The sequence below is a fragment of the Suricata suricatta genome, chromosome 12 (genome assembly GCF_006229205.1).
Source record: "Suricata suricatta isolate VVHF042 chromosome 12, meerkat_22Aug2017_6uvM2_HiC, whole genome shotgun sequence".
Classification (NCBI taxonomy): domain Eukaryota; kingdom Metazoa; phylum Chordata; class Mammalia; order Carnivora; family Herpestidae; genus Suricata; species Suricata suricatta.
The window spans coordinates 11,398,751-11,425,354 of NC_043711.1; the positions used below are offsets into that span (position 1 = coordinate 11,398,751).

The 26,604-nt window shown below is 50.7% G+C and overlaps 1 protein-coding gene and 1 long non-coding RNA gene across 3 annotated transcripts; both read right to left on the bottom strand.

The window, feature by feature from the left end:
- Nucleotides 1–206: 206 nt before the first annotated feature.
- On the bottom strand, nt 207–26,506 carry AKAP8L (A-kinase anchoring protein 8 like). 2 transcript variants are annotated; one of them, XM_029915942.1, is made up of 15 exons: nt 26,390–26,506; nt 21,096–21,170; nt 16,375–16,407; nt 16,019–16,076; nt 15,836–15,916; nt 13,558–14,011; nt 13,361–13,457; nt 13,204–13,274; nt 12,812–12,875; nt 11,774–11,882; nt 10,182–10,323; nt 9,978–10,083; nt 9,613–9,743; nt 682–777; nt 207–597 (listed from the first exon to the last, which is right to left on the bottom strand). In XM_029915942.1, exons 1-15 carry the CDS (start codon nt 26,400–26,402, stop codon nt 280–282), a joined length of 1,848 nt encoding a protein of 615 aa, XP_029771802.1. In that variant the 5' UTR covers nt 26,403–26,506; the 3' UTR covers nt 207–279. The 2 variants fall into 2 exon arrangements, with proteins under 2 accessions (XP_029771802.1, XP_029771801.1); XM_029915941.1 differs by having other exon boundaries at nt 15,836–16,076.
- LOC115273057 lies at nt 23,586–25,326 on the bottom strand. The gene is made up of 3 exons (XR_003900639.1): nt 25,101–25,326; nt 23,780–24,212; nt 23,586–23,625 (listed from the first exon to the last, which is right to left on the bottom strand). It is a non-coding gene; the product is annotated as an uncharacterized LOC115273057 (long non-coding RNA).
- Nucleotides 26,507–26,604: the final 98 nt, after the last annotated feature.

Consider the following 26,604-nt stretch of genomic DNA (forward strand, 5'->3'; position numbering starts at 1 on the left):
AGTTGGCCTTCCGGTGGCTCGGAATCGGCTTTCACAGCATCTTGGGAGTTTTGGTCCGGACACGGGGTCTTACTCTGCGCAGGCGCTTCCCTCTACCTCCGGCCGCCAGTGCGCAGCCGCACCCCGTTTTCCCGGGTCCCGCGCGCAGGCCCAAACCGCTCCCCACTACGTCACCCGTGCCGCACACCAACAAACGAACCAGAAAGTGGGATGGAAAGAGCTTTATTAGGCCCGGCTTCCAGCCTTCACCACGCGGGTCCCGCCCGCCCCCGGCCCAGGTCACGGTGCGCCTCCACCACCCTCCTCGTCGTCGTCGTCGGCCTCCACATCGAGACCCGGGATACCGCGGATCTGGCGCTGAAGCGCCCCGCCCAGCAGGGGCAAGGCCTCCTCCTCCTCCTCCTCGGGGGGCGGTGGCGGTGGTGGGGACGTGGCCCCGGGGGCCGGCTCTGGGGGCACCGGGGGCTGCTCTGGCGCGCCCTCAGCACCCTCCGCACCCCCTGCCGCTTCTACCAGCGACCCCTCGTCCAGGGCGCCGCCCTCGGCCTCCTCCTGTTCCTTCTCCTCTTCGGGGCTATCCGTGAACGGGTTCTCACCCTGTGGGGGGGAGGGACGCGGAGAGTGAAGGGAGGGAGGACCCGCGGGGCCGGTGAAGGGTGGGACCGAGGCGGCGCGCCTCACCTTCAGGTAGCGCTCCAGCTTCTTGCTAATGATTTTGTTGTTGAGGATGCTGCGGGCCACCATGAGCGAGGACTTCTTGGACTGCTCCATCATGAGCTGCAAGCAGGGCAGGCAGGGCTGGAGAGGCCGCTCCCGGTGCCAGAAAGCCCCCTCTCCCCGCCATGAGCTTAGCACAGCCAAGCGCTCTAAGTAACCTCATGGCACAGGTGGACGAGTGTACCTTGGGTACAAGCACGGACCCTAGACCTGATCTTTGCTCAAATGCTCCATTCTTCTACACCATACCTAACTATTGATTAAGGACAAGTCTTTACAGTTGTACAGCAGAAATCTGATGTGCTTACATAAAAACTACAGTGAACAAATTAAGAAACCTACTAAATGCCAAAGGTGCACCCATAACAAGCCAACTGCCCATATGCAAGGAACTCGTTAGGATCAAGAGGGAGAATATAAAGGTAGGAATACAAATGTCAAACAGCACATTTAAGGGATATGCCTCCTTTTAACTCACAGAATTCCCAAAATAAAGAATTATACCCCAAATGTCAAGGGTGAAGAGAGACAGTTCTACCCTTGATGGTGAGAGGGCCAACTGTTATACTTACTTTCTGGAAAGCAGTTTAAATAAAATATCAAAAGTAAAAATCTGTCTCTAATTCTTTACAGGAATCTATCCTAAGTTTAAGACTTGGAAACATTCATACACATGGTTGCAGTGGTGAAAAACTGGAAAGCACCTAAATGTTATTCTGTTAAATAAACCCATCACCATGCAATCCATAAATAGGATCCATCTCTCCCCGTGATAAGGCGTGTGATGGGCCAGTGTGCCTGGAGCGTGCCAGAGCCTTTCTGTCCCGGGAAATGGAAGTGGTTCCCTCAGTGCCCTGACCCGAGGACAGGCAACTCTCCCTTTCGTCATCATAAAGATAATGCATGAAGCTGTAAGCCGAAAGAAGAGGCTCGAAGCTATTTTCGTTGCCATGGGGAGGAGGCGCCCACCTCCAAAACCCTACTGCCGCCGCTCAGCTAACTCCATACATCATCATCTCCCTTGCTGTTTCTAATTCCATCCTGACCTTCACTTTACTCGTTACTACTTGGGGGAAAATACGACAGAACTCAAGCACGCTCAAAATGAAACAAAGATGCACAATTAGGATACTAGGTCAGCCTACTTCCTCTGCAATTCCTCACTTGCCAGCACACTATCCTCCTCCCTGTAGGCAGAGAGGTACACCCAATTCCCAGCTGAAGCCCATTTACAGGTCCCAGATTTTTGCTACAATAACCGAACACCGCCCAAATAACCTTAAATACTTCCATGTTGGTGCTTTTAATTCTACCAAACAGGTTCCCCAAAGTGACAGTGCCCCAGTACTCTGCACAAGTTGTAGTAAGCTGTAGGTCGTGCTTCCTCCACCTGCATTAAAACAATGTACTTATCCTTCTGCCTCCTCAGAGGCATCAGATGTTATCACTGCTGGATACTTTTGTGGTCCAATGAAAGAGAAAAGAATGTGTGCTGCCTCTCATGGCATTTCCCTGCTCAACAGCAAAATCTGAGTGATCTGGTACGCGCGCTGGGCCACTTGCCCAGCGTTTCTATGAGGTCATCTTCTCCACAACCTCTGGGTTTCCTGGCTTGCTCTCAGGAAGGCTTTCTGTAACCTCAAGGTAAACAAACGATCTTCTAAATCTTGCTCTTATCTTTTATTTTTCAAGTGTATGATTTCTGGAATTGAATAAATGGTATGAGGTTAGGGGTCCAACTTTCTTTTGCAGAAATTTGTGAGATAAACCACTGTTTCGCTGTTGAATTGACATATGGGTGTGTAATCGCTTCTCCACAAATCTGAAACCCAGAACGAAGAGTTTTCCCCTACGACTCCATTATGTTTTTATACGGTCTTTATTTATCCCACTTATATAAGTGACTTATATAACTCACAACCCCAAGAATTACCTATGGTTCAACTACAAGTCACTTTCCCAGATCCCGCTAGAGATCTTAGCGGTCATTACCAAAAAACTGATTTGGAAACATCTGGCTCTAGGATTTCGGATGAGGAAACCTGTACCAACTTTAATAGTTACTAAGCTCCAAAACATATTGGGATCTTTCATTAGACTCTCTCATCTGGTTCCACCATTTTATTACTATGCCAACATCACTTTTCATTTTTAATTGCAGTGGTTTTGTAAAAACTTATTACCTGCTAAACCAAGTCCCTGAACTCAGCTACCGCCCTTTTTATAATTTTTTGACTATTAGACAATTCTACAACATAAACTTTACAATTTCATTCTGTCCTCCTCCCCTGAGTATGAATGGAATCCCATTAACTGTCCACATTAATAGGTGGGGAGATATAGTTTTTGTTTTGTTCTGCTATTAAGTCTCCTATGAAGAACACTGTATATTCCTCTATTCACTAAAGCCTTATTTCATATCCTTGGAGTTTAAGATCACATACCTTTCTTCTTAAACCTACATTCCTAGTTATTTTATGCATCTTGTGGTTGCCGTGAGTAGATTTTTCCCCATTTACATTTTTAACTGGGTATTACTAGAATGGAGAAAAGCTATTACTTTCTGTATGTTATTTTGAATTCTACCTCTTTGTCAAATTCTATTAATTCTAAGGCCATTTTGCTGTAATCATTCAGCTTTTCTAAAAATTTTGTCAGATTATTTGCATAAAAGTTTTCATTTCCAGTATTTCACACTGATAGTTGCTAATTTTAATTTTTTAAATGTCTTATTTATTTTTGGGAGACAGAGACACAGAGCACGAGCAGGAGAGGTGCAGAAGGAGAGGGAGACACAGAATCCAAAGCAGGCTCCAGGCTCTGAGCTCTCAGCACAGAGCCCAATGCGGAGCTCGAACCTGTGAAGTGTGAGATCACAACGTGGGCTGAAGCCAGACACTCAACTGACTGAGCCACCCAGGCACCCCAATAGTTGCTAATTTCTTATCGAATCATCCGTGTATTCCAGAAACGAATTATACTTACAGTGTATTACATGCTTGAACTGAATGGAATACACTAGATTGGTAATTAACAATTTATACTTAGAACTTTTATTCTTTCTTATTTATTTTTTAAGATTTTAAGTAATCTCTGCACCCAATGTGGGGCTTGAACTCACAACCCCAAGATCAAGAGTCACATGCTCTCCTGACCAAGCCAGCCAGGCACCCTACTTAGCACTTTTATTTTATTTTTTTTAATGTTTATTTATTTTTGAGACAGAGAGAGACAGTGCGAACAAGGGGCAGAGAGAGGGGGAGACACAGAATCTGAAACAGGCTCCAGACTCTGAATTGTCCGCACAGAACCAGATGCAGGGCTCAAACCCACAAACCATGAGATCATGACCAGAGCCGAAGGCGGTTGCTTAACCGACTGAGCCACTCAGGTGCCCCTATTTAATGATAAACTGACCTACAGTTTCATTATGACATTATCTTTAGCAGAGTTTTGGAATTAAGGTTAAAAAAATCTTCCTAAAAATGCACGAGAGGATGAACTTTCAGCATGGCAACCTGACAAGCTATGGGGACCTGCTCCCTGGTGAAACTGATCAAGACTCTGAAAAAGCACAACCCTTTCAAGTCAAGGGAAATGGTCCTAAGCATATACAGCTAATGAAGAAACACTAAGGAAAAGCTAAAACTCAGTAAAGCTTGTGAGTCGTGGTGGTTTACACATGACCTGCTCCTTCCCCGCCTTCCCCAGCTGAGTGGTGGGAAAACCGGTTCCAGATGCTGCGGCCCAAGAACACAGGCCTCGGACTCTGCCCAGCTCATCACAGCGGGAAGGCTGCATCTTCCCAGGAGGGATGGAAGGTCAGCAATTCTCTTTTCGAGCTACCTCCTGCGGCAGCTAAGTTGTGGGCAAGTTCATCAGAGACGCCGTGGCACCCTTCTTTTCTCCAGCCCCCATTCATGGAATGCGGCACAGTATACCAAGAATCCTAGGTTCCCACGGTCCTAGCTCTGGCTTGGTCATAAAGCCGAGGTCCTGTGCCTTGGAGTGGCAAACCAAACCAAGACCGGAGGCTACAGCTGTCACCTTCTCTCCCGGGCTCTCCTAAAGCAGCAGGCACTGGGAAAGCAGCACTGCACCATCTCCAGAGCCTAGGCTCAGGTTTTACCCTCAGGTAGGCCTCAAAACAATGAGCTCCCCAAATCTCTTCCCAAAGGAACTTGCTTTATTCCTAAAACTGTGAGGAAGTTCAAGACAGGAGAGCACACAGAAAAACAATTAAAAGGAGACTAGTAAATTTGCTAACAATATAAATTAAAGCCCCGTTACCAGAACCATGGAACAGTTAAGAAGAGCCTCCAGGGCTCAGAACTCTCAAACTATGACCTCAAAGATGACTCCTATAGAAGAGTGTGGATTTATTTAATTGGACAGATTGGAGAGCAATTTAATGCCTCAAGGCATTGCTGAAAACAACACAGCAATCGGCCAACAATTTGTGTAGTTTGTAACAGCTAAGTGTAGTGGAGGCAAGAAAAAAAGAACCCTGGTCCCAAGGACTGTTCTCTCAGGGAGGCTGTGCCCTTGCCCATAGCTTCCTCCTTCAAGGCACGCTAGCAAAGGTTTCACATTGTGGGGATCAAAGAGACTTAAAGAAGAGGAGAAAGCAGCAGAAAAAAATACATGAAGAAAAAAATGCATACAGACTTGCCAAATCTGATGAAAACCTTTAGAGATTCAACAAACTGCAAGTAGAATAAATACAAAGATCCACAAAAGACTCATCATAAAAATGCTGACAGCCAAAGACAAAGGAAAATGCTTGAAAAGCAGGAAAAGAAAAATGAATCATCACTTAAAAGGGAACCTCAATAAGGTTAAAAGTTGGCTTCTCACGAGAAACAAGGCCAGGAGGCAGTGAAATAACACTGCAAACGCTCAAAGAAAAAAACCACGTGTCAACCAAGATTCCAGCGCCCAGCAGAGCTATCTTCCAGAGATCAAGGGGAATCAGAGGCATTCCCTAAAACAAACACCCGAGAGTCCGCTGCCAGCAGACCTTATAAGAAGTACCAAAGTTCTGCAGGCTGAAAGCAGACGGCCCCAGACAGTTATGCAGATCCATGTGAAAGAACAATATTGGTAATTATAAAAGACACTATAAACGTGTAATTCTTTGCCTGTCTTCTCAAGTGACTGAAAAGAAGTTGTACAACACACACACACACACACCCCTGTACTGTTTGGTCTGTAACATGTTTGTCAATGACAGTGCGAAGAAGGTGGGGGGACTAACGTATTGAACTAAAGTTGTATTCAAGGAAGTGGTAACTTGAATCCACAGAAAAACACAAATGAAGAGAACCAAAAATGAGAAATAAGAAGGCTACTATAACAAAACCTAGAAATATAGAAGTGCTGTCCCTCTCTGTCAACTTCCTCATTTATTTATTTATTTATTTTTAATAGGCTTGGGCTCAGTCAGTTGAGCGTCAACTTAAGCTCAGGTTATGATCTCAAGGTTTGTGAGCTTGAGCTGTGTATCAGGCTTTCTGCTGTCACCACAGAGCCTGCTTGGGATCCTCTGTGCTCCTCCCCGACTCATGCATTCACTCTATCTTTCTCCCTCAAAAATAAGTAAACATTTTATATAAATAAATAAAATAAAGTCAGCTTCCCACCCAGCACGGAGCCCAATGCAGGGCTTGGACACATGACCTTGAGATCAAGACCTGATGAGCTGAGATCAAGAACTGGATGCTTACCCAACTGAGCCCCCCAGGTGCCCCTCTTCCTGTCAGCTTCTTTTTTAAAAGACATAAAATTATGTAAAGTAGTAATTACACTGTATTATATCATTGGTTTTGTGTTATTGGAACTACAACACATTTAAATAAAATACTATGTTTACCAGTAATAACACAAACACCTCCCATGTAGAGAGAGCTACACAGGAGTAACTCAATCCCATTGAAATTAGGTTATTGTATCTGACAGAGATTTTGAGTTGTATGTGTAAGATAAGGCCTAGAGAAACCTCTCAGAAAATAATGCCCAAAAATGTGGCACAAAAAATATCATTAACGAAATTAAAAATTAAATTAAAACGAAACAAAGAAAGAGAAAGAAAGATAGTTTAAAAGGGGAACAGAACGAGAAATGTAAATCTGATATTCTCAACATCAAATGTGAATGGATTAAAGCAATCCATTCAAAAGACTGTCAAACTGGAGGCGGCCGGTGCCAGGGTGGCTCAGTTGGTTAAGCATCCAACTCTGGATTTTGCATGATCTCGAGATTTGTGAGATCAAACCCCACATCGGGCTCTGCGCTGACAGCACGGAGCCTGCTTGGAATTCTCTTGCTCCCTCTCTTTCTGCACACGCATGTGAGTGCTCTCTCTTCCAAAATAAATAAATAACTTAAGGGGGAAAAATGCTCAACATCATTGTCATTAGAGAAATCCAAGTAAAAACTAAAGAGTGGATACCATTTCAAACCCACTAAGATGCCTAGAGTCAGAAAGATAATAACCAGTGCTGAGGAGTATGGAAAAATCGGAACCCTCACACGTTGCTGATGGGGAATATATATGGTGCAGCCACTTTGGAAAACATCGGGCTGTTCCTCAAGAAGTCAAAGACCCAGACATTCCACCCCTAGATACATACTCGAGAAATAAAAACATGCTTATGCAAAAGCTTGTACACAAATGCTCAAATGTTTGTAACAGCATAATTCATAATGGCCAAAAAGTGAAAACAATCCAAATGCCCAAATTAATGAATGGATAGACCAAATTTAGTCTATCCATGCAAGAGAGGATTAGGCGGCCATACAGAGGAATGAAGTTCTGACACACGCTACCTGGATGAATCCTGAAAACATTATGCTAAGTAGAAGAAGCTGATCACAGAAGATCATGTATGTGATTCCATTTACATGAAATGCCCAGAGACATTGCCCAAATATACAGAGACAAAGAATACATTAGTCGAAGACTGGGAAGCATGAAGCATGGTCGGGGCCGGGGGCAGAGGGGTGACAGCTGGAGGGTATGGGTTTCTCACTGATGGCTGCAGAAGTGTAATATACTAAAAACTACTGCACTGTACAGCTTACGTGGGTAAATTGTATGGTATGTGAATTATATCTCAATAAAGCTGTTACCAAAATTAATAATAATTAGAAGGTTTCCATTCATTTCCATAGCTTAGAATCTCTAAAAATACGATATTGAAATTGTACTTAAATCTCTACAAATCAATGACTTCTGGTGCTAAGTATCTTCTGTCTTTCCCCACCCTTCCAAATCCCTCTATTAGTAGTTCTGGTTTTTCCTTTTTATGAATTTATTTATTTTGAGAGAGAGAGAAGGGAAGAAGGACAGAGAGAGGGGGAGAGAGAATCCCCAGCAGGCTCCGTGCTGTTAGCACAGAGCCTGACATGGGGCTCAATCTCACAAGCCACAAGATCATGACCTGAGTTGAAATCCAGAGTGGAGGGGGGCCTGGGTGGCTCAGTCGGTTAAGCATCTGACTTCGGCTCAGGTCATGATCTCACGGTTTGTGGGCTTGAGCCCCGCATCAGGCTCTGTGCTGACAGCTCAGAGCCTGGAGCCTGCTTCGGATTCTGTGTCTCCCTCTCTTGCTGACCCTCCCCTGCTGGCACTGTCTCTCTCGGTCTCTCAAAAACAAAGAAAAAAAAAAAAAAGAAATCCAGAGTGCCTAACCAACTGAGCCACCCAGATGCCCCTCTTTTCTTTTTTAAACTTCTTTTAGGATCGATTTTGAGTTATGTTTTCCTAGCTATCACTCATTTCACCTAGATTTTCCACAATTTTAGTATCATGCACCATCCATCCTCTGCAATCTGCTCTCTTTCTACCCCCTTATCAGCTCCCAGTTCAAAAACCTGGTCATGGCAAGATCCCTACAAGCCCTCCTCAACCACCTAACCCCATCCCACTGTTGACAATCAGTGCGCCAAGAAACACCAGAGGTGAATCTGGCAGCCGTGGAGAAAAGCTGAGAAATGCTATTTCCTACACTTCTCCTGGTTGGCATCATCTGCTCATGAATTCCCTCCACCTCCTCCAGGGTGATGGCAGCCAAGCCTCACTCCACTCCGGCCCAGAGCTGGTTCTAAACCTCTCAGCTGTCTCCCTACTGCATTCACAGCTCCTCCACCCGACATGCAGGGCTGCATGTCACCACCTCAATGAAAAAACACCTACCCTGGCCTCTGTCAGGCACTGGGGATACGCTGGAAATTGAGACTGAATTTGTTCACCTTCTTGCCCGACTCGCTCCTTTCCTTGTATCATATACCCACCCTACCTTATCCCCCACCTTAGCAGGAGCTCTGTCCACCCAAGCCAGACTCCCAGTCATCTCCTTTCTCCTTACGCACAAAGTGGCGGCCCTCCTCTATCTTGGTACTACAGCAGCCCCGCACAACTATCCCCAACGCCCGGCTCTGCACCGTCTCCCTCCACACTAGGGGCAACCGCAACTCTAATACTGTCATGATGCCCGACCTAAAAACTCTGCTACTTGTAGGACTGAGCCCTTATCCCAGCCCCCAGCCCTCATGAACTCTGAAGCCCCAACCCCTACCCTAAGCAGCACCTGCACTGCACACTTCTTGTTTGGTTTCTGAACCTACTCTGGCTGGTGGCTCCTATGCACATGGAAGTACCCATATCCCACAGCATTCCGGTCCAGCTCGAGGGCCACCTTCTGCCAGGCAGGGTGTCCGTTTCCCTCCCCTCTCCCTGTAGCTGTGCTGACTGCACTGGACCAGAGATGTCTCTATTTGCCTGCCCTGCCCCACCTCCTGCAGTTCCTCACAGGTAGGCGGAGGTTATAACCTTCCCAGAGGCCTCACCACGTCAACCCACAGGATGGCAGGAGGGCACTGGTGGCCACTCACCCTGCGGTTCCGGTTGTGATCCATGGTCTTGAGGTGCTTCTGGATTATCCCAAACTGCATGGGAATGAAGAGATCACAGGCTGCGCAGTGGGCTGCCTCCACCTTCTTCACAAAATGCTCCATGGCGATTTCTGTAGTGGGGAGAAGGAGAGTCACCACCGGATCCAGGTGCCTAAGGCAGACACAGCAGTTTGGGGAAAACACCAGACCAGCTCCTCACCTTGCCCTGCCACTTCCACGTGGGCCTGAGGCTATTCTCACTGACTCTCCCCAGGGGCACAGAGGGGTGTCATGGCCCCACTCTGAGAACCAGAGGAGGGTAGGCTGAGTCCCTGCCTGGTTGGAGTGGGATGGCCCCTCCTCACCTTGGGTAAGATCTTGGTCTCTGTAGATTTGCTGAATCAGACCATCAAGATCCTCCACAGTTTTCCGCAGTTCCTCTGTCTTCTTGGTCTTGTTGGTGACATACTCCTGCCAAAGACACCAAGGATATTCCGAGGATTGTGCGGCTGCTCTAAGTTCCAAGGAGTCCGAGAAGCTAAGAGCAGCCATGCCGCTCTAAGGCTCACCTGCAGAAAATCGGCCGTCTGCTTGGGGAGCTTGGTGCCTACGTATTTAAAGTGCTCCTTGTGGAACTTGCTATCGAGATGGCTGGCCATCTCCTCCTCGTAGAAGGTCCGGTATTTGCAGAGAGAACACACAAATTGGATCCTGCCACAGGAAAGAAATCGAAGCGCTGAGGCCTCGAGGGTCGCATGGTACAGCGCTGCTGCCTCACCCAACCCAGCTGCGAGCCCTGAAACAGGCCTTGCTCACGGGCCTCTGTCGTGCGGTCCCAGCAGGGGGACAGCCTGGGACCAGTGGGGTGGGGAGTAGAAAGGGACAGAAAGTCTGCAGGCTGCAGTTACTGCAACGTGGGGGACAGGGGAGGAGCTCTTCCTTCCCCAACAGGAGGCTGGACCCTGAGGCAGCAGCTGCTGCAACAGGCAAGGAGTCGCTGGAAGGTTGCCGGTGGGCCTCTCTACCAAGGCTGGGCAGGAGCTTGTGCACTTGGCCCAGCTGGGGACCGGAAGGAGGATGCCCTGGCGTGAGCCAGGTGGCCCTGAGGCGCAGAGTGGAGTACGCAGTCCCGAGGCAGGGCCCGAAAAGGTGCTGCATCTTCCTTCTGGGTCTGGGGGACTGAAAGGCCCAGCCCATCCTCTGCTCAGAATGCTTGGGGGTGGTGTCGGGAGGGATGGGAGGCAAGCAGGCCTGGGCTCCTGCTGCCTCATCTTCCTCTTCCAAGAAGAGACCAGTCTGAGCTGGAAGGAGGGCGCCCGCCTGGCCTGCCAGAGGGCAGCCTGGAGTCACCTGAGCGAGGTGCTCTGTCTGGGCCTGGTGTCCACAGCAGAAGCCCGGGGTCTGGGGCCTGAGCTGGAGCAGGCCGCCGTGGCAAGGGGCGGAGGAGGCCAGCCGCCACCGAGGCCTCGGGGCGGGTCCCTACCTCTGCCGGACGTCCTTATCTGGGCCACGGGGTCAGCTTTGTCTGGAGAGCCCAGGGGCCGGGCGCCGGCGAGGCTGAGGAAGGTCCAGCAAGAGCAAGAGTCTGAGGCGGAGGAGGAGGAGGCAAGCGCCAGTGCGGGAGCCCTGAGGGCAGACAGACCCGACCAAGGGGCGTGAAGGGCTCAGCCGCAGACAGGCCCGGCCTGACAGGGCCGGCGGGCAGGGCAGAGGGCAGGCCCAAGGCTGCCACAGCCCACAGGTGCTGCCATCTCTCCTGGGCGCGGCGGCGGCCTCTTGGCAGCTAGCTGGGGTGGCACAGGCGCCTTGGACCTTGAGTCTCTGATGAGCTGGCCCCCTCCCGCAGGGGCATCGGGCCCCCAGTGCACCTCGGGGCTCGTGCGCCGAGTGACCTAGCGCTGGAGCTTCTGGGCAACGGTGCCGAGCAGTCTCGGGTCTCAGGTCAAAGACGCTAGCGGTCGCCAGGCGGCCGCAGTGGGGCAGGGGTCGAGTCAGGCCTTGGGAGCTGGGCCTGGCAGGAAGCAGGGGCCATGCACGGCCGAGCAGGCGGCAGCTCCCAAGGGAGACCAGAGGGCGGCGAGGCGGCAGAGCTACGACCCTGCTCTTCAGGCGGCAGCCCCAGAGCGAGGCAGAGGCAAAGGAATGGCGGGAAGCTGGTTACCTTTCCACCATGCGGTCTCGTTGCCGCTTTTTCTGCTTATCCTGGCTCTTCTTGCCTGCCTGCAATTTGCGCTTGATCTGGCCACTGTCATCCTGGGTGCTAAGGGCCCCTGTGGAAACAGAGGGCACAGTCACTAGCTTGGTTCCACCAGGTCAGGGCAGGCCTGGGGCCTCTGGCTGGATCACCCGCCATCTACTCCACACAGTCCATTCTGAAAGCAGCTGTCCGAACAAGGACTCCAGCCACGAGCAGGGGTAGGCACCCTGGTCTCGGCTGGGAACCGTTTGGGCCTACGTCCTGAAGAGGGGAGGACACAGGCCGACCCCACCGCTCTCCAGAACACCCACACTCCACGGAGTGGGCCACAGGGAGGCTGGAAGGCAAACAGAAGCCATCTCGGTGGGGACACTGGTGCAAGTTCAGAGGGGGCAGGTGGTGGGATGCAGGGAGGCCATGGCTGAGGCCTAAGTGCAGCCCCCAGAGATAAAGACCCCAAAGCTCACAGGGCTCCGCCCACCCCCCACGGCGCACCGCGGCAACAGTGGGCTGAGGCTGGATTTACTGTTAGGTACCTGCTGGCGCTCATCACTCAGGTAGGGGGACACGGACTCCCAACAGGGGCTGGAGAGGCGCTAAGGGAGAGGACACGCAAACCAGAGCCGTAAAAACTCCACCGAGGGTCCCAGCTCAGACACCAGCCACTGAGGACTCGGAACTGTGCACTACTGAAGGGCAGGGTGTATGCCTGGGGTTCCCCCCAACTCTCTTGCTTGCTGCCCCCACCGTAAGGCAAAGCCAATGCTCTAGGCAGACAGGGGCCACTGGCACCCATGGCCTCTGTCTGGGAAGAATAGGGGAGAGGGGGGCAGAGTGAGAAGGGAACAGAGGAAGAGGAGCCCCCTGCCAGTGCATGCCAGCCCCACCAGGGAGGGCCCAAGCTGGCCACACTTGCGTCACAAGCCTGCCCTCAGCTGGATCCCTCCAACTGTGAGTGCCTGGAAGCGCCACCCCAGCACCCAAGCCACTCAGAAGACTCACCCTTTTCTGCATCCTCTTTGCCTTCTTCTTTGCCTTCTTCTTTTCCCTCCTCATCTTCTCCTTCCTAGAACACCATTTCAAAAACCCCACATTAAAGTGTGTACAGTTGTTCGTAAAGGCCCTATATGACAAAGCCCTGCTATGTACCAGGCACTGGGCCAGGAGCCCTCGCACAGGGGGCTCATTCCTGTTAAAGAAACCTGGGCTCTGGCTGTGTGGCCTGCTCGCAGCCCGTGCTCTACAAGACCTCCACCTCTCTCGTGTTGGTCACACGTGCATGGCCAGGATGCCCGTGGCCTCTGTGGAGGGCCCTGCTCTGCAGCACAGGGGTTCAGCCAGCCCGCTCTTCACAGGCCCCACCTGCTGACAGCACACAGGGCCCGGCCACTTACTGCTCTGGAGCCCTTCTCCACAGCCTCCGCGCCTTCAGTGCCCTCGGCAGCCTCCCCCTCAGTGCCCTCATCTGAAAGGTAAATGACACCAGCTCAGCCCAGGAACTCCATGGGGCAGGAGATGCAAGCAGCAGCCCAGCGCCCCAGCTCCGCTCACCATTATCCGAATCACTATTATCCGAGCAGTCCGTCCGGGTGGCTTTGCTGTCTGGCTCATCAGGACTGCCGCACTGTTTTCTCTTCTTCTTCTTGGTCTGGGTCAGAAGAGAGGGAGCCGGGTCAGGGCAGGTGGCTCTAGGCTCCTCGCTCACTCCACCCAGTCAGGGGCCCGGAAGGACAGCTTCCTCCACTCACCCGAAAGTCGGCTGTGGTCCAGGTCTTCCAGGTCCTCCTCATCTGCTTCATGCCATTGCCAAACCCGAAGCCAAAGCGGGAGCCACCGGGGAAGGCACCCCCGCCACGCATGCCCTGGAACATGCTGTATTCGGGGATGATGTTCTGGGAGAAGAGGGAGGGCAGCCGGGAGGCACCAGGCATGCACTGGCCCCGGGCCCCCATGGGGTCTTCCCACATGCGCCCATAGCCCGAGGCCATCGGCCGGCCACTCCTGGAGTCCCGGGCCCAGCCCTGAGCCCGTGGGCCAAAGGTGTCGCCGCCGCGCATGCGGAACTGGTCACGGTAGGCATCGTACTGGCCCTCATAGGCCATTTCCATCTCGGGATCAAGTTCGCCATAGTCGTAGCCTGACCGGTATAGGTCGCGCTCACTCAGAATGGCCCTCGAGTCACAGGCCTCATAGGAATCGTATCTGCAGAAGCAGGTAGAAAGCATCAGGGAGGCCCTCAGGTACCATTACCCTTGGGTGGAGCCTACTGTTCCTGCCTTTCCCAGTAGCTCCCAGTCCCAGAGACAGGGAGTTCTACTCTAACCTACCCCACCCTGTCAGGCTCAGTGTTTGGGAATGGCATTAAAAGGTCTCTCAGGAGCCCCTGCACCAGCCTGGGGACCTAAGGAAACCGGACAACAGGGTGGAGTAGGTCTCGGATAGGGGCAGGGACACCCTTATGAAGCATATACATATACGTGTAGTAGCCACAATGCCCAAGCCTGTTCCTCGGGGTACAGAGCCAAGCGCCCCAGCACCCTGTGGTATGTGGGCAGTCCAGCACACAAATGCTTGTCCAACAGGGCTGATTAGGCCCATGAGAAACCCTGTGCTGGTCTCATCTCCCTTGGCCGAGGGAACTTCCAATACTCCAAAGGCCCTCACCACCCAAAAAGAGAAGGGAGACAAAGTGGAGAAGGTTTCCCAGGAAAGACGCTGTGAGTTTGCCCAGGGCTTAGAAAAAGAGCTCTATTGCATCAACCTTGTGGGATGGAACCCTCCACAGCAACTGGGGAGGCAGGCCAAACCTCCCTCCTGGGAGAAAGAGCGCGCGGCAGAAAGCTGTTCTAACGGTGAGGGCAGCCCACATACCCCAAGCCCTGCCCCCACACACCTCACAGGCACAGGGGCACCTCCATGCAAAGCTGGCAGCCAAGCAGCAGCAGCAGCAGCTGCAGGAGAAGCAGCCAGCACCACCGGGTTGCTCCCTCCCCTCCCCTGCTTCCCAGTCCCAGGCTGCAGAGAGAAGCCGGGCACCAGCCAGGTGACGGGGTCCACCTGGCCACTGAGCAAAAAGCCACGCCCCTCCCGCCTTCAGCAGCCTCAGCTGCGAGCATGTGGCTTCCAAGCACTAGGACATGGGGTATGTCTGGGATCCCCCGCCCCCCGGCACCCTTTTTGCTTGCTACAGAGCCAGTGCATGCAAGTCCCTCTGGCAGCCTCTGCTCCTCAGTGGCCCCAGGGCCTCACCTGAACCCACCAGTGCCCAGCTGGACCCCTCCTTACTCTCTCTTCTCTTCCCATCTGTCAGCTGGAGCCACGGGGCTGCCCCACACCATCACACGCCCACCTCACTAGGGCACAAGGACTTCTAAGCCAGCACCAGTTTAGACAGTGACAACGCCCACCGCCTGATGCTGTGGAGCCAGGCAGGTCTAGGTGGCAGGCCCAGTTCCACCACCTGCTCCTGGGTGCCTTCAGGCAAGGGTGTGACCCCTTGTGCTTTGACCCTGAGGATGATAACAATGCCTCACGAAGGTGCTTTTGAGGTCCAACAGGCACACATGTGTCAGGCTCAGAAGCGTGGCCAGGAAGTGTCCACATCTGCTCTGTCTCTGTCCACCAGCTCGCTGTGGTCCCCAAAGACTCATTCCCTCAGCCCAATCTATCCTGCCCTGAGGGCGAGCAGGGTACAAAGCCTCAGGAGAACTCCTCCAAATGGCTGTCACCAGGAAGGGACACTTAACAGTCTGGTCCTGAGAAGAGCCATTCAGATAGTGAAACCAGCCCAGTTAGGACTTGCCCCTCACCCTACAAGCTGGGGCAGAGGCTGGCCATCAGGCAATGGCCAAGAAGCAGGAAGGGGGCCCAGGCCAGAGAAGGGAAGCACACCGGACCCCGAGCTGGGAGCCCCAGCTGCAAAGCAAGAAGAAAGGAGGCAGACACAGAGGCGGTTCAGAGAGGGAGATGCTGGTAGGCAGCAGGCGCCCCTGCAGAGTCTCAGCCCCTGGGCAGACACCCACTCACCTTTCTCCACCTGAGCCGTACATGCCTCCTTGTATCATGTCTGTCTCCAAGTGTGGCACCATATCTAAGCGCTGGTTAATTCTGGACAAAACGGAATCGGCACTGGCGCTACCCGCAGCACTAGGGTTTGTATTTGTGTCAGAGCTAGGCATTTCCCAAGAGTTTGAAGTGGCCATACCATACCCATAGTTGGTGGTGTTATCCTGGCCATAGCCATAGCCATAACCATAGTTCTCGTAGCCTGCAATGAGGAAGACAGAGACAGACAGAGATGGCAGGGATAGGGAGAGGAGATGCACACAGGGACGGCAAGACAAACACAGAGACCAGGACGTCTGTCACAGAGACAAACTGGGGACCCTAGCCACCTCAGGCTGGGTGGGCCCTAGCCACAGGACCTCCTGTGAAAGAGCAGCTGGCCCCAGGGTACCCGGGGCCCCCGAAGGCACCTCCCGATACACTTTGGGCAAGCTGGGCAGTGGCAGAAACACAACCAGTTGAATCCCAAGGGACAGGAGAGCCATCATGGGAATACTTGCCTCTGTTTGTCCCAGAGTTCCAAGTTCCATATCCTATAAACAGTAAAAGCGTAATTACACCCACAATCGATGACAATACAAGAGCTTACTTCAGACACAAACGAAGACGATGATTCCCAGTATGTGACTGGTTACAGAAGCCTGACCCTCCCCTGGGAAGCCCTGAGCTTAAGTGCACTACGTAAATGACCCGGGCCACTCCCTGTCCTGGTGCCCAAACTTCTGTGGCTCTGACCACCTCTTAAGGGGCCTCCCCTTGCCAACACTGTTGGCTAAGGAATTTGGCTCTTACATTCCTCGCTAAGGAGCCAGAATTAGTTAACCCCAACTTCCTGCTAAGCACCAGTCAGAAGAAGAAGAGATTGGATGCTAGTGCCTCACAGACCATGCTGTACAAGTGGCTCAGCACGGAGCTCACATCCACTCTGAAGATCACCCAAAGAAGCCATCTGGAACAGAGAAACTGACCATCCTCCTTCTCCGAAGCGTATGCCTTAACAGGGAGGGCCACCATGCCCTTGAACTGCAGGTGTTTACTGTGCCAAAACACATCAGCAGGGGTAAGGACAAGACACAACTCCCAGCTTGGGAAAACTACTGAGAGAACAACCTGGATTACAAACCAAATATGCTCTGGATCTTATCACAGCACCTGAGGAAAACTCATTCCTTCAGGAACACAAAGCCAGTGAGAACTGACAGAGCGCAAAGCCAAGTGGGCATTCCAAGTCAAGCAAACACGGTTCCGCTCCGCAGGGGCGGACCGCTGACCACTTTGCCAGTGTCTCTCGGCAGACTCCAGAGTTGATTCCTACTCCCTATCGTCTCCACCCTGCAGACAGATAAGACATGCTCATCCCAATGCAGGGACCAAAGCTCTGTGAGATGGCAGCATGATGCACGGCAAGAGTCCAGCCGCAGGAGAGCAAGAGTGTATTAACTTGAAAAGATGGACAGGGTCAGCCCACGATCCTACACTCGGCTCCTCCTTAATCCAGTGCATCAACAGAATGAGGAGGTGTCAGAAACCAGCAAGGAACCCTAGCTGACCGTTACATCTAATGCACCTCGAGTGCTAGAGAGCTCACAAAGCAAAGCCCCTTTCAGTTGAGAAAACCAAAGCAGAGACTTCTCATTCATCATTTTTTCAACTACCCATCTGAGCACACAAAAGCACAGGCTGGCAGTGCCGGGCACGGCTCAGGCCCAGAGCACTGCTCGTTAAAGGAGACACTTCTAACTGGAAAGCAGCAAGGGACAGCCGGGAGCAGGAAATCACATGAGGGATGATGGCAAAGGAGAGTTCTGACAGGCAAGAAGAGGCTGGCAGACGCACAAGGAATAATACACGCTTAGCCCCAGCAGCTAACAAGATCCTGGTCATGGGGATGTTTGCACCAGGAACAGAAGACACTAGCTACTTAAAAGGAAAAAGGACTGGCAAGCAAAGGCAGACCCCCTGGGGCTCTGCCTGTGAGGGCTGTATACGGTCCCCCAGAGCTTTAGTCGCCAAAAAATCTGCCAGAACAGAGCAGGGAAGCACGAGGAAAGGAAGCAGGAATGGGCACTAACTTTGTGAACACAATGACAGGTGGGTGGACAGGTAGGTGACGGTCTGATGACAGGACTCAGCAAACATTCTCTATGTGCTATTTGCTATACCTGGAGCAACTCAGACTCCCTGAAGGGCTTCCCCTTAAGGTCCCTTCAAGGGGAAACCTTTGTCTACACCACGAGGCTTGTCGAATCCCCAAGAACGGCCCCTTCCAAAAGAACATCAGAGCTCCCGTCCACCCCCAGAGACCAGTGCTGACGTAGGGAATTTTAGGGATGTAATTTTTTTAATAAAAGGAAAAGTAGAGGGTCGCCGTAAGCAAAACTTACAGAACAAAAATATAAAACAATGTAAATGCTCAACTTCAAAGAAATAGCTATCCAGAGTACAGCCTACCTTCTCAGTGACAAAGCTCATATAGGCATAAAAAAAAAATCCATAAAGGGGCACCTGGGTGGCTCAGTTGGTTAAGCACCTGACTTCAGCTCAGGTCATGATCTCACCACTCATGGGTTCACCCTCTGCCTCAGGCTCTGTGCTGACAGCTCAGAACCTGGAGCCTGTTTCAGATTCTGTGTCTCCCTCTCTCTCTCTCTGCCCCTCCTCGCTCACGCTCTGGCTCACTCTTTCTCTCTCTCTCAAAAATGAATAAACAATGGGGTGCCTGGGTGGCTCAGTCAGTTAAGCCTCTGACTTTGGCTCAGGTCATGATCTCACGGTTCGTGGGTTCGAGCCCCACGTCGGGCTCTGTGCTGAATGCTTACTCAGAGCCTGAAGCCTGCTTTGGATTCTGTGTCTCCTTCTCTCTCTGCCCCTCCCCTGCTTCTAACAGTAAGCAAACAAAACAGAGAATTCTATACACCTATAAATTATGCAACTATCTAACAGGAATGCTGACAAAAGTATTAAAATGGGGGGGCGCCTGGGTGGCTCCGTCAGTCAGGCATCTGACTCTTGGTTTCAGCTGAGATCATGATCTCAGGGTTTGGGATTTCGAGCTCTGCATCGGGCTTTGTGCTGACTATGGGAAACCTCTTTGGGATTCTCTGTCTCCTTCTCTCTCTGCCCCTCCTCAACCATCTTTCTCTCCCTCCAAAAAAAAAAAATGATACTGAAATGAAATAAGGTGGTGAGAGTCTCGATAGTATTTCAAAGTTGCTCTATTCTTGCAATTTAAGCCAGAAGGAAATATAAAATGGTCTTTATTCTTTCAAACAACTGTCTACATAAACAAACCTCAAAAAAAAATCCATATGAGTTATAAAAATACGTAAGCTTTGCAAGGCTCATTACAAGGTCAATATATAAAAATCAACACAATTTCTTCAAATTAGCAACGACCAACTGAAAACTGAAGTTTTAAAAAGTAACATTTACCTTGGCACTAACGATAGGAAATACTAGGTGTACCTATAACAAAGTAGGTGCAGGATCTGTGTTTTAAGAACTACAAAACACTATTGAAAGAAATAAAAAATCAGGACTCCTGGCTGGCTCAGTCAATAGAGCATGCAACTCTTGATTCCAGGGTTCTGAGTTCAAGTCCCACGCTGGGTGTCCTTAAAGAACAAAATCTTTTTTAAATTTCTATTTTTAATGTTTGCTTATTTTTGAGAGAGAGCAGGGGATGGGCAGAGGGAGAGGGAGAGAGGGTCCTAAGCAGGCTCCCCACTGTCAGCACAGAGCCCAACTCGTGTGCAGAGTGGGGCTCGAACCCACGAACTGTGAGATCATAACCTGAGTGGAAACTGAGTCAGATGCTCAACTGACTGAGCCACCCAGGCGCCCCTTTTTTCTTGTTTTCGAAGTTTACTTACATATTGAGAAAGACAAAGAGAACGTGCATGTGTGATAAATTGGACTTCATCAAAATGAAAAACTTTTGTTCTTTGAAATTCACTTGACAAGAGAAGAAATGATCCTCAGGCTGGGAGAAAAGATTTGCAAATGGCACATCTGCTAAAATGCTTGTGTCCAGAATTTATATGCCAGAGGAAAAAATAATTCAAAAAGATGTGCAGTCCGGGACCGTTATTTATTATTATTTTTTTAATGTTTATTTATTATTGAGACTGAGAGAAACAGAGGATGAGTAGGTGAGGGGCAGAGAGAGAGAGAGAGGGAGACACAGAATCCGAAGACAGGGTCCAGGCTCCAAGCTGTCAGCACAGAGCCTGACGTGGGGCTCGAACCCACGAACTGTGAGATCATGACCTGAGCTGAAGTCGGACGCTCAGCCGACTGAGCCAGCCAGATGCCCCTCGTTGTTTGATTTAAAGGGGTGAGGGAGACAGGGCAGGATAAAGAAACCACACAAAACAAGTTGTTCCTCGTTTATGAAATACTGATACGGCCTTACTCGATTTCAAAACACTGGAAGTCTCCCTCTCCCCCTGGACTAGTTGCTAATACTTCAGGGAGCTCACTTATGTCCACTGACCCCGTGACTCTGGAGATAAAGTCAGGGTGGAGGCTCGGTCTTTCCCCAGACCCTAGTAGTAAAATAAATCACCCATCTCAGCAAACAAGATGTCATCCTTATTGATTCCAAAGAGGGCTCCTCCTCATAGACACCAATGGTCACCGACACGTAAGACTGGTCTGACTGGCAGTTAGGGGTTGCCAGGGCATACCCAGAGAACATCTATGGCTATTTCTGAATGAAAGAATTAGCGTGTCGGATCACAACTGATAAATCGACCGAACATTTTCTCTCAACCATGTGGGAGGAACCCGCTGGCTTGAGATGGTCTGACTGTAAAAAGCATGCTAGATTCGGACAGGCAGCTTCTCTGGTGTCGAGGTCCCATACGCTACGCTGAAGCTAAACTGATGGCTTGGTTTCTAGCTCAGAGCATCCTTTGGACTTGGATTGGCCACTCTCCTTCCCAGACCCTCAAGGGAATTTCCTGAACCCAGACTTTTGTCATAGACCATATATGCTTCTAACAAAACGTTACAGGGTCAAAGGAACCAAGAACTCTAGCTGCTCAGGTAGCAGACATCTTTCCCATAATTCCCTCCACGGGAAGCACTGGCTATTCCAACAGCCCACCACACCATGTTATACAAGTTTGCATTCGGAAGAGCAAGACAGAGCCAAGTCAAAGGCAACTGAGAAGGCACCAGAGCACTCACCCTCTGGTTCCCAGGGGCCCACACTTACCATAATCACAGGTGGGCTGAGCGCTCGTGTCTGAGTATGTCGACTGCAAAGTGGTTTCAGATCCCTGGACAAAGCCTAAATATATGCACAGTGTGGTTAATTTCCCCAAACAAGCCACGTGGAGATGACCTAAGATTAACCTCCGGTGTAGACTGGCTGGCAGGCCTTCTCTCCTCAATGGAAAGCCTCCAAAAATTCTAGCTTCTGAACACTTTAATTATACCTCCAGAACACATGAGCCAATGAAAAAACAGGCTATATTTAACTTGCTATGCCAGAAGAACTAGATAAAAAAATAAAGTTTAAACATTGTAAACCAGTGTTCGGTTTTGATAAATGAGTACCCAAATCATTCAGTTAAATGAGGAAAATACTTGTATCAAATGACTGAAAGGTGAGCCAACTCAGACAAGGATGGGAATTGGTTCTGAACAATATTAAGCAAATTACACCCCTCCCCTCCTCCCCCCAAATCCAAAACCAAAACTTCTTCATGCTTTTTTTTATTTTTTCATAAAAAATGCGTACGTTACGTTACCTCTTAGATGCAATTACTTGGGGTGAGCACGTTTATATTGTGTAAACATTATACATAATATGCATATTATTCTGTTTTCCCAACTCTCAATTTCTTAGCTTAAAACGAATTGGTACCAAGTAAAGAAAACTTGAGCCTCTACCCAGAAACTACTGCTCTTAAACGATGAATCCTGACACTATCACTAAAATTACATTTAAAAATATTATTTTTAGGGGCGCCTGGGTGGCTCAGCTGGTTAAGTGTCAACTCTTGATTTTGGCTCGGGTCATGATCTCAGAGTTTGAGTTTAAACCCTGCATTGGGCTCTGCACTGTTAGTGCAGAGCCTGCTTGGATTCTCTCTCACCTCTTTCTGCCTCAAAATAAGTGTTTAAAAATAATAATAATAATAATAAAAATAAAAATAATAAAAATAATATATTATTATTATTTTTAAGTGATTTACCCTTACCACTGAAACTATGATGGATACCGTAAGAAGCAATATTTGCCTTTTCTCAGTGAAGCCAACTCCTGACCTAAAAATTAAAGCCAGTGACTTTGACAGCTTTTTTACAACAAAAGCATACACCAAATGTCTCCCCTCAGGGTGGGCGTTCACATGTTGACACTCTCTCTAGCTCATCTTTTAATACCAAGGCAACAAAGATGGCGGCCAACAGCAACCAACACAGAACAAGTGTCTCCCCCCCAGGGCGTTCTGAGCCTTTTTATTTCATCCTCACCAGAGCCAACAAAGAGGACAGGGCCAAGATCCCTTACCCTGCAATTCTCAAGTCCAAAAAGGTCTGAAAACCAAGTGTTCTCCTCAAATGTGGTGCCAACATTCATTGTGGGGCAAAACTGACCTGTGAGGACAATTACGATTTTTCTTTACCCAATTTGGTATAGAAAGAATGCATTTAGTTACAGGGTGCTACCCCAGACCCCACTGTGGGTGTTGTGGAATGTCTTCTCGAGCCAGAACTCCAAAATATACCCAGCTCCAAGGGTTTCAAATCAAGATCGGTGGACCGGCACTTTAGCCTTACTTCCCAGAGGAGGGAATTGAGACTGGGCAGCGGGGAAGGTGAAGTCCAAAGTATCCACCCCAATCTTCTCACCTTCCCTAATGGAAGAGGGAACATGAGAACGGATTCCCTCCAGGGTCCTTCCCAACATACCGACAACCTAAGCACTGTCCCAAGAAACCCTGAAAGCACACTTCGGATGGCCCACGAGTGGGGAAGCCCTGCTGGGTAAACATTAGCACCCTGCGTTTACCCTCTCCACTGTCTGCTCAACTGGCTTTCTGAAACCTGTCTATTTAGCAACACGGCCGCCATCAAACTGGCTCCAGACTTCAGCTAATGCGGTTTATACACACTGCAGCTACAGCTGGAACCTACCACACCCGGACAGGAATACTAACTGGAACACAGTACGAAAGCTGCAGAGCAAAAGATCTATGTGGAGTCAAAGGAGAGGCACCCGAGTTCTTCCCTGGGAAAAAGGAAAGACAATCCGCCAAACCTTCAGAGGTCAATGGCCACCTCTGGTCTAGTTCGGTGGCCCCCGTGTTAACGTTTTGTTCCACAATACTGTCTCTAGAGCAGGACCTTCTTTAGCGAATTAAGCTCCAATTATGGATAAATTTTTGTCTGGCTCCAACCTTCTCTTCTTGGTTCAGTCTACCAGCCCGATCAGCTCTAGATGTCAGAAAATAAAATAAGCACACGTTTGGCCCTATAAACCTAAGGCTCAGATAGGGATTTATAATTATGCATCGTAACTCTTCCTTCTTGGTCAGACGGACATCTTTTTCACTAAAAATACACAAAGCTTCTCAAGTTTTCTTTTAAGTTTATATTTATTTTGAGAGGGGGAGAGAGTATGTAAGCGGGGGAAGAGCAGAGAAAGGAGGATAGAGAGTCCCACGCAGGTTCTGCACTGAGTCACCCAGGCTCCCCACGCTTCTTATTCTTTTTCTTTTTTCTTTTGAAAGGGGATTCTTTGAAGAAATAAAAAGTGATAAAAACTAGAGGTCAGGGCGCCTCGGTGGTTCAATTTGTTAAGCTCAGGTCATGATCTCCTGGTTAGTGAGTTCAAGACCCGCTCCAGGCTCTGTGCTGACAGTGCAGAGCCTGCCTAGGATTCTCTCTCACCTCTCTCAACTGGAATGAAGCTAGGTTGCCTCCAGCCTCTCCCATCTGTTGGTAACCAGCCTCCAAGAAGGCCTCTATGGATTCTTGCCTCCTGACGTTATGCTGTCCCTTCCCAAACTAACAGAGGTGGCCAGCAGAGTGAGGCTGCAGAAATAACTGAGCATGATTTCCAAGGCTTCTGCCTTGCTCTCTTAGATCGTTCACTCTGGGACCACGGGCCACCATGTTGCGAGGAGGTGCAGGCAGGCCGGTGGAGAGGCCCACCTGGTGGGAACCAACAGCGAGCGTCAACCTGCCAGCTGTGCGAGTCTGAGTCATCTTAGAGGTGGATCCTCTGACCCCAGGCAGGCCTTCAGATGACTCCTGTCCCAACCGACATCTAAAATGTAACCTCAGGAGAGATCGCTCTCCGGGCCAGAACCATTCTGCATTCCTAACAACAACAAACCGTGTGAGATGAATGTTCTTATAAAAGGATTGGTAGACTTTCAGACCTTTCTCCAAAGGCCTGATTCTACATTTTTCTCCCATTTTTCTAGGGCTCCCATCCTTCCCCTCAGTGCCACAGATGGGGCCTCCCTTCCCAAGTACACGTACAGACTAGACTCAAAAGCTGGACAAGGTGTCAAAAAACTAAACTATCTGAAATCATCTTCTGTGCTTAGTAATAATGGTAACATTTGCTTCAAGTCCTCCAGAACTCCTCCTTAAGACAAAAAGTTGTCTGAAATGTGACTTAAAACCCTTTGGACTTTAGTGGTCTGCTTCTTAAAGGGGAAAGACTCCCATTATAAAGCTGCTGCGGTTTTCAGTTGACCAAGATAAAGGGGAAAAGGTAATCATTACCCCATTAGCTTGCCTCCCTCACTGGATCTGGAGTTGAAATTCAGACCTGGCCATCATCAGTGACCTCTCTAACTCGGTCTCCCTATCCGTAACTATAAATGCTCCGTGCACCCAACCATTTGGGTTCTTCAGCAGTCGGGCCCCTAAAAACCAAAGAACGGTCTTACACCTCTTTGGAAGACGTGACATCTCTCAATTCTTGAGATGTCAGCAACAACCCTACTGACTTTCCTCCTGGACCAGGAAAGCTACGGAAAGGCTGGGGCAGGGTTGCCCAATCTCGGCACCACCGATACTCCAGGCTAGAGAATCCACTGTGCTGGGGACCACCTTGCACGTCACAGGATGCTTAGTAGATGGGAGCAACACCCCAGATGTGACAACCAAGTAACACCTCTAAACACTACCAAATGTGGGGGTGGGGGGGAAAGGTAGAATCACCCCTGGTTGAGGGAACCACTGGGCAAATGGTTACTTGAAAAGCTAGGGTTCTCGCCAAGGCCCTGACCCGGGGGACGAAAGAGGGAGGCCTGGCACCACTTCCTCGGGGAAGGCGACATAAAGCAGCCTACAGAGCAGCCCCAGAGGCCCAGCTCCATTGTTGGTCCTTAACATTCCAAGCAGAATGGAGGTTACCCGGCAACCATACTTTCTCAAGCATAATCACCCCATCAAATGGGGAGGCCTAGTCTGTGGCTCCTAGCTGAGAAGCCTCACCGGTTACTGCCAAGCCAAACCCAGGCGGCCTTTCAAATCCCTCCAGGGACAATTTACAATCGCCCAAGCATGTCCCAGGGGCCCCTTTCTGATCTCATCAGCGCCCCCCCACCCCCACCCCCTGCTCAAATCCCACCGGCCTCCCTAGCTGATCGTCTAACAGGCCAGGCAGTTTCTGCTCCTGGGCACCCCCAACCAGACGTCCTGAACTCCCTCACTCCCTTCAGGTCTCGGCTCAAATGTCACCTCTTCACCGAGAGCCCCCCCACTGCCGCCACCTCCACCTCCGCAACCCCCCGCAATAGAGCAGCCGCCACGGGGTACTGACCACCGGGGAATACATCCTTTATCCATTTGTTTCCCTGTTAAGATCTGCCCGTAAGCCGCCTGAGGATTTCCTGTCAATATTCCGGTGCCGGTTCAGCACCTGACACGATGAATCTGACAGATGGTGAATGAATTAACGCAAAAACGGTCATTCCTCGCAAGGCTCGGGCTCAGCTCCTTGGCCCCAAGGCTCCCCGCTCTGCCCAAACCCGGCAAAAATGTACTGATCGCCTGGGGCCAGGAGGTCTTCCTAGCCAGGGGCACGCAAAGGGGCTGGGAGGGGTGGGTGGCTGCGGCATTTTGCAGGGAACCTGCGCGGGGGAGGGTGCAGCAATGGCGACGGCAGCCGAGCTCGCCGACCGATCTCAATGGCTAGGGACCTGAAAATGGGTGACCTGAATCTGGGTCTGAGGAGACCGGGCCAAGGGCAGAGGTGATGGGCTCGGAGAACGCGGGCCCCCAGCCCAGGGCCCTCGGACACGGCGACACAGGCCAAGACCTCGGCCGGCCGGGAGCCAGGACGCGAAGGCGCCAGCACAAAGAACTGAGACGCCAAGGCGTGAGGGGGGCGAACCCGAGGCGATGGGCCCGCGGCGCCATTTTGTGACCGCAGAGCGGGCAGCGTCTAGACCCCGGGGAGGCGTGGGAGAGCCCAGTGCGGCTCTGGCACGTCCCTGTCCCTCCCCACCTGACGCCCGACCCCTACCCTGCCGGACCCACCTGTATAGCTCATGGCAGCAGCGAACACCGCAACCAAAGACTCGAGAGCTACCCTACACGTCCGTCGCCGGGATAGCGGCGGCGACAATCCCGGGGCCCCTTCTAACACAAGCGAACCCCCTCTCCCAACCCCATTGGTTCGCGGCGGATCCTCGCTTTACTCCTATTGGATATCAGCGCCGTCTATCCCAGTCCATCCTCATGCCAGTGGCTAA

Coding starts and splice junctions, on each gene's coding strand:
- AKAP8L (XM_029915941.1), bottom strand. Junction 16,408..21,095: donor TCAGCCCACCTGTGATTATG/GTAAGTGTGGGC, acceptor TACTGTTTATAG/GATATGGAACTTGGAACTCT. Junction 778..9,612: donor ATCACAACCGGAACCGCAGG/GTGAGTGGCCAC, acceptor CCCTGCTTGCAG/CTCATGATGGAGCAGTCCAA.